The 12,321-nt window shown below is 42.0% G+C and overlaps 1 protein-coding gene across 1 annotated transcript; it reads right to left on the minus strand.

Moving 5' to 3' along the window:
• Nucleotides 1-2,732: 2,732 nt before the first annotated feature.
• Nucleotides 2,733-3,131, minus strand: LOC147987048 (uncharacterized). The gene has a single exon (XM_087542254.1). It carries the CDS (start codon nt 3,129-3,131, stop codon nt 2,733-2,735), a length of 399 nt encoding a protein of 132 aa, XP_087398380.1.
• Nucleotides 3,132-12,321: the final 9,190 nt, after the last annotated feature.

Genomic DNA, 12,321 nt, shown 5'->3' on the forward strand with positions numbered 1-12,321 from the left:
AATTGCGACGGTATAAAGGAACACTCAGACATTGTCATCGAAAACATCAAGAGAGCTTACCATTCTGCTTACAACACCCATCCGCACACCATAGCCTCCTTTCATGTTAAACCTATGCAGAGTGTATGTAACTCAGACAGAGAGTGAGTTTCTTGTAACTGTAGCTCTACCTCACCATCATTTTTTGTTCCACTACATACCCCATATCTACTGTTCACCTTCTAATCACTAACATAATGCTCTCAGTTTTCAGGGATGACAGTGTTATTTACACCATGCATTTGATGCCACTCATTAATTTGAATAATAATTCATTTTTTATCAATAATGTAAGTTCACTCTCATTGACAAGACATCAACATGCATTTATCCGATCCAGTTGTACATTATGTTTTACAATAAATTTTATTAGTTTGTACGTTTATGTGTTTGCAGATCTATGTGGAACCGATGAGAGAACAACTAACTTCCAAAATGATAACATCCAACTACAACACATGCCCTGTATTTGAGGCACTGAGCATCCTCTTCAAGAAGCACAATATCCGGCGCGAAAGAAGAAGAGTTGGAAGAAGATGACTATTGCTTAACTCTGCCTTAATTTAGTTGTAGCCATCCGAACAATGTTTCAGCTATTTCAACTCATGTAATCACAGAAGTGTTTCAGCTATTTTTATGTCGGTCCAAGATATCTATTATGGATCCCATTAAACACAGATCTGCATTCAAATGTTCAAGTCTACAAATCCTGAGGAGCAAACATTATAAATAAAAATCATATTTTCCAAAAGAAGTTGTAAACATGATATTCAAGACATCATTTCCTTGCACTAGAACATCACTCACTTTGACTAGACATAATAAAAGAAACAATTGTAACAGAGAGGAACAATACTATATGTTCGTAAGCATCTGACGAAGGTGGTAAATGACTCACCTCCAATAATGTGGGTCACAGAGGCACGATAGTGGCTCTTATCCACATAGAATGTGCCTCTCTGACATGGGCAACTAAGCTGAAAAAATAACAACACACACACACACACGAGTGCACCACTAGTTAACACAGGACCGTCCCCTCGATAGCTTAACACCGGTCCTTGTCCAAGCCAACGAGTCAGGGAAGCACGACCGTGACTCAAGGTTATGAAAGAGGATCCATCCTCTGGGATAGACGACTAAACTAAAAAAATACCAAAATAGAAGAACGACTGTGACTTCAATTGTAAAAGGTCCGTGACCTCACAAGTTTCACCGACGAGCCTCTCTGAGCAAAGCAGTGAGAGCAAACATTTCAAAAGAAAGGCACGACCGTGCCGTGAATAACATCGTAGACGTGCCTCTCCGAGCGAACGTGTCAGAGGAAGCATTTGCGAACGACAAATGGAACTCTGACCCTACATAACATAGGACATGCCTCCACTAACTCGACAGACGTGACTCCACTAGCAGACTAACTAGAAATATTACAGAACATACAGCCATGATAGTGACTCATACTAACATAATGCAGTGCCTCTCCGAATTTAGTACCCAAAGGAAGGACAACGCCTTTGCCAAACATACGACAGTGCATCCACTACCCCCACGGTTGTGCCTTTCCCAATCAAAGTACCACCACAATAATTGCTCCACAGAAACACAACCGCCGCTAACACAATACTCCCACAGCAACTCTCACACTGGATAACCGTCCCTAGAACAGACATCATATATTGAAACAGACAGCACAGAGAGGAAATCTGAAGAATCTTAAACACACTCAAGCCCTGCATAAAAAAAACTTCAAACACACAACCACAACTATATATTTGATATAAAAACAACCGTGCCAAACATAGTACGAACACAAAGTGAAAGTAACGCCCCTACCTGTCCGTGTGACCATATTGAGAGAAGAACTGAAGCAGCTAGCCATCTAAACCACGGATGAAAACACACACTTCTTATCTGCACTGATATAGACGACTCAGCTAAAAAAATAGGAACACAAACCCACGACCGTGCCTACTTATAACACTAGAGCGTGCCTTGCCTAAAACAAGGACAATTCCTCCCTGAGCAGACAACTGTGCGCTACCTAGATACACGAACGTGCACATCTGAGTGATCCTCTTAATACATCTCATCTTATACCAACGCGTACCATCGAATCATAGGGGAAAATATTCTTGAAAGCATCCAAACAAGAAAAACATAATAGAACAAAAATAAACTTAAATTTCCATACTAGTCAGCGCCATCCGGTTCAAAATAAAACCACCACAATTATAATTCATCAGTCGATGTAATATTACCCCATACAATAACTATCAACTAACCAATTCATTAGACAATCCATCTTCACAAAACTTCCACCTGGAATCCTACTCAGAAACGTCCTCGCCATCTGAGATCAGGAAGACAGCGATGATGCAGGATGTCCCTCATCGACAGAAACTGGCGGTATATCTCATAGCTCACATACCCTTCCTGAAGGAAAAGCAAATGAAAACATAAATATAAAAAAACATATTGTTCTTGCAACAAAGGCAGAAACTAACAAAAATGAAATCTTCACTTACAGTAGCTCCATATTTTAGGTGATCAAAGGTAAGTGGCTTCCAATCCCAGTAGTGACGCAGATGTTCTAGAAAAGAGGACTCCAGCTTCGAGTAATATTCGTCAATGATGGCTCCTGCTAAGTCCTCCATGGAGTCCCTTTATTCGCTGCCTCTAATCATGAATTTCTCTTAGATGTCGATGTGGTACTCTTCTGGAATTCTGATAATATCTTGAAAAAGAGCATCTCTAACATTCCTGATGTCCACACTAGAGAAAGTTATACCTCTATTCTCAAGTAAATCCTTCAGGGTTGGGCACTCCGTCCTGGCCTTGCAGAAGTGATAGACCAAAACATGATTTTGCATAGCCAGTTGCATGACGACGACTTTTCTATGCCCATAACAATCCTTTCGTGTGTACTCCATGCCAAGATCAAAAAACTTGTACTTCTCCTCGCGCAACCAGTCCTCATACAAGGCAATGGTCTCCTCCACCTTGGAAGGCTCGTTCGTGTACCACACGTCGAGCTTGGTGTTACCATCGGCAACTATCGGATGGTACTCGGTGGTGTTCAAAAAGTCATCCATGGCAGCGAGCAGCAAGGTGCCAATGGAGATTCCTGAGACTCTACGACGAGGTTGGGGAGTGGTGAGGATGGTGGGAACTGCCTGATGTTCTGTGGATGCAATGCGATGTGGAGACCTCAGAAACACGGCTAGTATTTAACCTTGGCGGAGGATGTTTCAGTTACCATGCGCATTAACATGTGAACTAGGAACAGCAAATAGACAATTGTGTGCTTCTGCATCTCGTGGAACCATGCACTTGCAAAAGTCACGGTTGTGCAAAAATATTTGATGTCGTGGAGAAATCGAGGAGCCTCTAACTTTATTTTACGATAACTGACACACTGAATAGTCACATCAAACAACCGTCACATCGGTCATCAATTCCTCCATTGAACAAAGACCACCGACAGAAGAATCCAATGAGGCAAACGAAGAGCCTACTGTACACCTTAGATACGAAGGCCAAAACTGATCCGTGCCTCACCTAGCTAGATTCACACCATCGCTCCCTCGGTAAGCTAATAAAAATGATCCAATCAAAGCTATAACAGGAAAGACAGTTTTTTCAACTGTTCCATGTCAATTAACACCACACAAGCATGGGCGTGACAAATAGTAAGGCACGCAGCAACCATCTCTAAACTTCGATCGTCTCTAATCTTGGACCATCCATTTGAGCATCAATATTCGTGCTGCCTAGCTGTGGTTTTTTTCGCTAGCATATTATGTTAGTCGGTGGGACGCTACCATTTTTTTAATTTTAGTGTAGTGACACTGGCTAAAAAAAGATACATGACCCAAGCCACTACAGGCACGTGGATGCAGGCACCGGAGGCATGAAGTGAGGCCCCTACAGGCATGCACGTCAACCCTCTCGAGGCACGGGTACTAACCCTCTGCATGCACAAGAATATGGTAGCAGAGGCATCCGTCCACATACCTAGATAGATAGGCACGGCTGTGAAGTCTCTAGAGTCACTGGCGCGTGGCACCACAGGTACCCATCCAAGAGAGTACAACGCAGTATATGTATATGTATGAAGCCTCTATAGGCGGGGACGTGAGGCATGGGTATCAACCTTCTAGATGCACAAAAGTGTGTTGGCGAACGCATGGGTCCCATTACTCAATTAGAGGAGCACGGAAGTGAAGTATCGAGAGCCACGGGTCTGTGTAACAACACGCACATAGAGTCAAGCCGGCTTTCAGGTGAGGCACGTGGATGCAGGCACGGGACTCACAGATGTGTAGATTCCACATGCACGACCATATGACTTTTCGAGACCTCGCTCAGTATCAACACTCTGGGTGCACGAAATTTTTTTGGGAGAGGTCCGATTACTAAGTGAGACACATGGATACAGGCACTGAAGCCACGGGAGAAGTCAGAGAGCAACAATTATACAGTCTCGTGAGGCACGGGCATGTAGCACCACAGGCAAGACGAGCCAACGGCAACATGTCCACTGATGCATGGGCATCTGGCTCCATAGGCACGTAGAGTCACAGGCAGCGTGTCGCCCGAAACACGTGAATGTAGGCAGAGGAGGCATGAAACATAAGACTATGCAGGCACGGAATTGCAGCTTCTCGACGCACAGGGAAGGCTTTCGAATTGGCGTTCTCGAGGCATGGGTATCAACCCTCTGGATGAAGGAAACATACCCTAGAGGCAATAATAAAGTTATTATTTATTTCCTTATTTCATGATAAATGTTTATTATTCATGCTAGAATTTTATTAACCGGAAACTTAGTACATGTGTGAATACATAGACAGAACAAAGTGTCCCTAGTATGCCTCTACTTGACTAGTTCATTTATCAAAGATGGTTATGTTTCCTAACCATAGACATGTGTTGTCATTTGATGAATGGGGTCACATCATTAGGAGAATGATGTGATGGACAAGACCCATTTGTTAGCTTAGCATTATGATCATTACAGTTTCGTTGCTACTGCTTTCTTCATGACTTATACATGTTCCTCAGACTATGAGATTATGCACCTCCCGAATACCGGAGGAACACCTTGTGTGCTATCAAACATCAAAATGTAACTGGGTGATTATAAAGATACTCTACAGGTGTCTCCGATGGTGTTTGTTGAGTTGGCATAGATCGAGATTAGGATTTGTCACTCCGTGTATCGGAGAGGTATCTCTGGGCCCTCTCGGTAATGCAGATCACTATAAGCCTTGCAAGCAATGTGACTAATGAGTTAATTGCGAGATGATGCATTACGGAATGACTAAAGAGACTTGCTGGTAATGGGATTGAACTAGGTATTGAGATACCGACGATCGAATCTTGGGCAAGTAACATACCGATAACAAAGGGAACAACGTATGTTGTTATGCGGTTTGACCGATAAAGATCTTCGTAGAATATGTAGGAACCAATATGAGCATCCAGGTTCCGCTATTGGTTATTGACTGGAGATGAGTCTCAGTCATGTCTACATAGTTCTCGAACCCGTAGGGTCCGCACGCTTAACATTCTGTGACGATTTGTATTATGAGTTATGTGATTTGATGACCGAAGTTTGTTCAGAGTCCCGGATGAGACCAGGGACATGACGAGGAGTCTCGAAATGGTTGAGAAATAAAGATCAATATATTGGAAGGCTATATTCGGACATCGGAAAGGTTCTGAGTGATTCAGATATTTTTTGGAGTACCGGAAAGTTACGGGAATTCGTATTGGGCCTTAATGGGCCATACAGGAAAGGAGAGAAAGGCCTCAAGGGTGACTGCGCCCCTTCCCCATGGACTGGTCCGAGTTGGACTAGGGAATGGGGGCGCCCCCTTCCTTCCTTCTCCTTCTCCCTTCCCTTTTTCGCATTCCATGTGGGAGGTGGAATCCTACTAGGACTAGGGAGTCCTAGTAGGACTCCACACTTTGGGCGCGCCCTATCAGGGCCGACCTCCTCCTCCCTCCATCCTTTATATACGTGGCCAGGGGGCACCCCATAGACACACAAGTTGATTGTTTCCAGCCATGTGTGGTGCCCCCCTCCATCATAATCCACCTCGGTCATATCGTCGTAGTGCTTAGGTGAAGCCCTGCACCGGTAGCTTCATCATCACCGTCATCACGCCGTCGTGCTGACGAAGCTCTCCCTCGACACTCTGCTGGATCATGAGTTCGTGGGGCTGAACGTGTGCAGATTGTAGAGGTGCCGTACGTTCGGTACTAGGATCGGTCGATCGTGAAGACGTATGAATACATCAACCGCGTTGTCATAACGCTTCCGCTTACGGTCTACGAGGGTATGTGGTCAACACTCTCCCCTCTCGTTGCTATGCATCACCATGATCTTGCGTGTGCGTAGGAGTTTTTTGAAATTACTACGTTCCCCAACAGTGGCATCCGAGCCAGGTCTATGCGTAGATGTTATATGCACGAGTAGAACACAAGTGAGTTGTGGGTGATAATAGTCATACTGCTTACCATCATGTCATACTTTAATTTGGCAGTATTGTTGAATGAAGCGGCCTGGACCGACATTACGCGTACGCTTACGCGAGACTGGTTCTACCGACGTGCTTCGCACATAGGTGGCTGGCGGGTGTCAGTTTCTCCAACTTTAGTTGAATCGAGTGTGACTACGCCCGGTCCTTGTTGAAGGTTAAAACAGCACATACTTGACGAAAAATCATTGTGGTTTTGATGCGTAGGTAAGAACGGTTCTTGCTCAGCCCGTAGCAGCCACGTAAAACTTGCAACAACAAAGTAGAGGACGTCTAACTTGTTTTTGCAGGGCTTGTTGTTATGTGATATGGTCAAGATGTGATGATATATAAATTGTTGTATGAGATGATCATGTTTTGTTGAAGTTATCGACAACTGGCAGGAGCCTTATGGTTGTCTCTTTATTGCATAATATGCAAGCGCCATATAATTGCTTTACTTTATCGCTATGCGATAGCAATAGTTGCAAAAGCAATCATTGGCGAGGCAACCATGTAACGACACGTTGATAGAGATCAAGATGATGGAGATCATGGTGTCATGCTGGTGACAATGGAGATCATGATGGTACTTTGGATATGGAGATCAAAGGCATAGGATGATGATGGCCATATCATGTCACATATTTTTGCATGTGATGTTTATCTTTTATACATCTTATTTTGCTTAGTTCAGCGGTAGCTTTATAAGATGATCCCTTACTAAAATTTCAAGGTATAAGTGTTCTTCCCGAGTATGCACCGTTGCGACAGTTCTTTGTGCTGAGACACCATGTGATGATCGGGTGTGATAAGCTCTACGTTCACATACAACTGGTGCAAGCCAGTTTTGCACACGCAGAATACTCGGGTTGAACTTGATGAGCCTAGCATATGCAGATATGGCCTCGGAACACTAGAGACAGAAAGGTCGAGCGTGAATCATATACTCCCTCCGTCCCAGAATATAAGAACGTTTTTGACACCATGCTAGTGTTAAAAACGTTCTTATATTTTGGGACGGAGGGAGTAGTAGATATGATCAACATAGTGATGTTCACCATTGAAAACTACTCCATCTCACGTGATGATCGGACATGGTTTGTTGATTCGGATCACGTGATCATTTAGATGACTAGAGGGATGTCTATCTAAGTGGTAGTTCTTAAGTAATATGATTAATTAAACTTTAATTTATCATGAACTTAGTCCTGATAGTATTTGCATATCTATCTTGTAGATCAATAGCTCGCGATGTAGTTTCCTGTTTATTTTTGATATGTTTCTAGAGAAAAATAAGTTGAAAAATGTTAGTAGCAATGATGCGGACTAGCTTTGTGATATGAGGATTATCCTCATTGCTGCACAGAAGTATTATTTCCTTGATGCACCGCTAGGTGACAGACCTATTTCAGGAGCAGATGCAGACGTAATGAACGTTTGACAATGCTCGGTATAATGACTACTTGATAGTTTAGTGCACCATGCTTTACGACTTAGAACCGGGACTTCAAAAATGTTTTGAACGACATGGAGCATATGAGATGTTTGAAGAGTTGAAATTTGTATTTCATACTCATGCACGTGTCAAGAGGTATGAGACCTCTGACAATACTTTGCCTGCAAGATGGAGGAGAATAGCTCGACCAGTGAGCATGTGCTCAGATTGTCTGGGTACTACAATTGCTTGAATCAAGTGGGAGTTAATCTTCCAGATAAGATAGTAATTGACAAAGTTCTCTAGTCACTATCACCAAGTTAGTAGAACTTCGTGATGAACTATAATATGCAAGGGATAACGAAAACAATTCCCAAGCTCTTCGCGATGCTAAAATCGGCGAAGGTAGAAATCAAGAAAAGCATCAAGTGTTGATGGTTAACAAGACCACTAGTTTCAAGAAAAGGGCAAAGGGATAGAAAGGGAACTTCAAGAAGAATGACAAACAAGTTGTCACTCCCGTGAAGAAGCCCAAAGCTAGACCAAGCCTGAAACCGAGTGCTTCTACTGCAAAGGAAATGGTCACTAGAAGTGGAACTGCCCTAGATACTTGGCGGATAAGAAGGATGGCATAGTGAACAAAGGTATATTAGATATATATGTTATTAATGTGTACTTTACTAGTGTTTATAGCAACCCCTTTGTATTTGATACTGGTTTAGTTGCTAAGAGTAGTAACTCGAAACGAGAGTTGCAAAATAAACAGAGACTAGTTAAGGGCGAGGTGATGATATGTGTTGGAAGCAATTCCAAGGTTGATAAGATCGCCATCGCACACTCCCTTTACCTTCAGGATTAGTGTTGAACCTAAAATAAATGTTATTTGGTGTTTGCGTTGAGCATGAATATGATTGGATCATGTTTATTGCAATACGGTTATTCATTTATGTCAAAGAATAATTGTTGTTCTATTTACATGAATAAACCTTCTATGGCCATACACTCAATATAAATGGTTTATTGAATCTCGATCGTAGTGATACACATATTCATAATGTTGAAGCCAAAAGATGCAAAGTTAATAATGATAGTGCAACTTATTTGTGGCACTGTCGTTTAGGTCATATTGGTGTAAAGCGCATGAAGAAACTCCATGTTGATGGGCTTTTGGAATCACTTGATTATGAATCACTTGATGCCTGCGAACCATGCCTCATGGGCAAGATGACTAAGACTCCGTTCTCCGAAACAATGGAGCGAGCAACTGACTTATTGGAAATAATACATACTGATGTATGCGGTCCGATGAGTGTTGAGGATCGTGGCGGGTATCGTTATTTTCTGACCTTCACAGATGATTTGAGCAGATATGGGTATATCTACTTGATGAAACATAAGTTTAAAACATTTGAAAAGTTCAAAGAATTTCAGAGTGAAGTGGAAAATCATCGTGACAAGAAAATAAAGTTTCTACGATCTGATCGCGGAGATGATTATTTGAGTTACGAGTTTGGTCTTCAAATAAAACAATGTGGAATAGTTTCACAAATTCGTGCCACCCGGAACACCACAACGTAATGGTGTGTCCGAACGTCATAACTGTACTTTATTGGATATAGTGCAATTTATGATGTTTCTTACCAATTTACCACTATCGTTTTGGGGTTATGCACTAGAGACAACTGCATTCACGTTAGAAAGGGCACCATATAAATCCGTTGAGATGACACCGTATGAACTGTGGTTTAGCAAGAAACCTAAGCTGTCATTTCTTAAAGTTTGGGGTTGCGATGTTTATGTGAAAAAGTTTCAACCTGATAAGCTCGAACCCAAATCAGAGAATTGCGTCTTCATAGGATACCCAAAAGAAAATGTTGGGTACACCTTCTGTCATAGATCTGAAGGCAAGATCTTTGTTGCTAAGAATGGATTCTTTCTAGAGAAGGAGTTTCTCTCGAAAGAAGTGAGTTGGAGGAAAGTAGAACTTGATGAGGTAACTGTACCTGCTCCCTTATTTGAAAGTAGTTCATCACAGATGACTCCTACACCAATTAGTGAGGAAGCTAATGATGATGATCATGTAACTTCAGATCAAGTTATGACCGAACCTCGTAGGTCAACCAGAGTAAGATCCGCACCAGAGTGGTACGGTAATCCTGTTCTGGAGGTCATGTTACTTGACCATGACGAACCTACGAACTATGAGGAAGCGATGATGATCCCAGATTCCGCGAAATGGCTTGAGGCCATGAAATCTGAGATGGGATCCATGTATGAAAACAAAGTATGGACTTTGGTGGAATTGCCCGATGATCGGCAAGCCATTGAGAATAAATGGATCTTCAAGAGGAAGACGGACGCTGATGGTAGTGTTACTATCTACAAAGCTCGACTTGTCGCGAAAGGTTTTCGACAAGTTCAAGGTGTTGACTACAATGAGTTTTTCTCACTCGTAGCGATGCTTAAGTCTGTCCGAATCATGTTATCAATTGCTGCATTTTATGAAATCTGGCAAATGGATAAACAAAACTGCATTCCTTAATGGATTTATTAAATAAGAGTTGTATATGATGCGACCAGAAGGTTTTGTCAATCCTAAAGGTGCTAACAAAATAAGCAAGCTCCAGCGATCCATCTATGGACTAATGCAAGCATCTCAGAGTTGGAATATATGCTTTGATAAGTTGATCAAAGCATATAGTTTTATACAGACTTGCGGTGAAGCCTGTATTTACTAGAAAGTGAGTGGGAGCACTACAGCCTTTCTGATAAGTATATGTGAATGACATATTGTCGATCGGAAATGATGTAAAATTTTCTGGAAAGCACAAAGGAGTGTTTCAAAGAAAGACCTCGGTGAAGCTGCTTATGTATTGAGCATCAAGATCTATAGAGATAGATCAAGACGCTTGATAAGTTTTTTTTCAATGGGTACATACCTTGACAAGTTTTTGAAGTAGTTCAAAATGGAACAGTCAAAGAAAGAGTTCTTGTCTGTGTTGCAAGGTGTGAAGTTAAGGAAGACTCAAAGCCCAACCACGACAGAAGATAGAGAGAGAATGAAACTCATTCCCTATGCCTCAGGCATAGGTTCTATAAAGTATGCCATGCTGTGTACCAGACCTATTGTATCCCCTGCCCTGAGTTTGGCAAGAGAGTACAATTTTTGATCTAGGAGTAGATCACTGGACAGCGGTCAAAATTATCCTTAGAGGACTAAGGAAATATTTCTCAGTTATAGAGGTGATAAAGAGTTCGTCATAAAGAGTTACGTCGATGCAAGCTTTGACATTGATCTGGATGACTCTAAGTCACAATCCGGATACATATTGAAAGTGGGAGCAATTATCTAAAGTAGCTCCGTGCAGAGCATTATAGACATAGAAATTTGCAAAATACATATGGATCTGAATTTGGCAGACCCGTTGACTAAACTTCTCTCACAGGCAAAACATGATCACACCTTAGTACTCTTTGGGTGTTAATCACATGGCGATGTGAACTAAAATTACTGACTCTAGTAAACCCTTTGAGTGTTGGTCACATGGCGATGTGAACTATGGGTGTTAATCACATGGTGATGTGAACTATTGGTGTTAAATCACATGGCGATGTGAACTAGTTTATTGACTCTAGTGCAAGTGGGAGACTGAAGGAAATATGCCCTAGAGGCAATAATAAAGTTATTATTTATTTCCTTATTTCATGATAAATCTTTATTATTCATGCTAGAATTGTATTAACCGGAAACTTAGTACATGTGTGAATGCATAGACAAAACAAAGTGTCCCTACTATGCCTCTACTTGACTAGTTTGTTTATCAAAGATGGTTATGTTTCCTAACCATAGACATGTGTTGTCATTTGATGAACGGGGTCACATCATTTGGAGAATGACGTGATGGACAAGACCCATTCGTTCGCTTAGCATTATGATCGATACAGCTTCATTGCTACTGCTTTCTTCATGACTTATACATGTTCCTCAGACTATGAGATTATGCAACTCCCGAATACCGGAGGAACACCTTGTGTGCTATCAAACGTCACAACGTAACTGGGTGATTATAAAGATGCTCTACAGGTGTCTCTGATGGTGTTTGTTGAGTTGGCATAGATCGAGATTAGGATTTGTCACTCTGTGTATCGGAGAGGTATCTCTGGGCCCTCTCGGTAATGCACATCACTATAAGACTTGCAAGCATTGTGACTAATGAGTTAGTTGCAAGATGATGCATTGCGGAACGAGTAAAGAGACTTGCCGGTAACGAGATTGAACTAGGTATTGAGATACCGACGATCGAATCTTGGGCAAGTAAC

This window comes from Triticum urartu, chromosome 2A (genome assembly GCF_056163025.1).
Source record: "Triticum urartu cultivar PI428250 chromosome 2A, HENAU_Tu73, whole genome shotgun sequence".
Classification (NCBI taxonomy): domain Eukaryota; kingdom Viridiplantae; phylum Streptophyta; class Magnoliopsida; order Poales; family Poaceae; genus Triticum; species Triticum urartu.

Bases quoted from the DNA above. Each gene is read 5' to 3' on its own strand.
- LOC147987048 (XM_087542254.1), bottom strand. From the start codon at position 3,131: ATGGATGACTTTTTGAACACCACCGAGTACCATCCGATAGTTGCCGAT.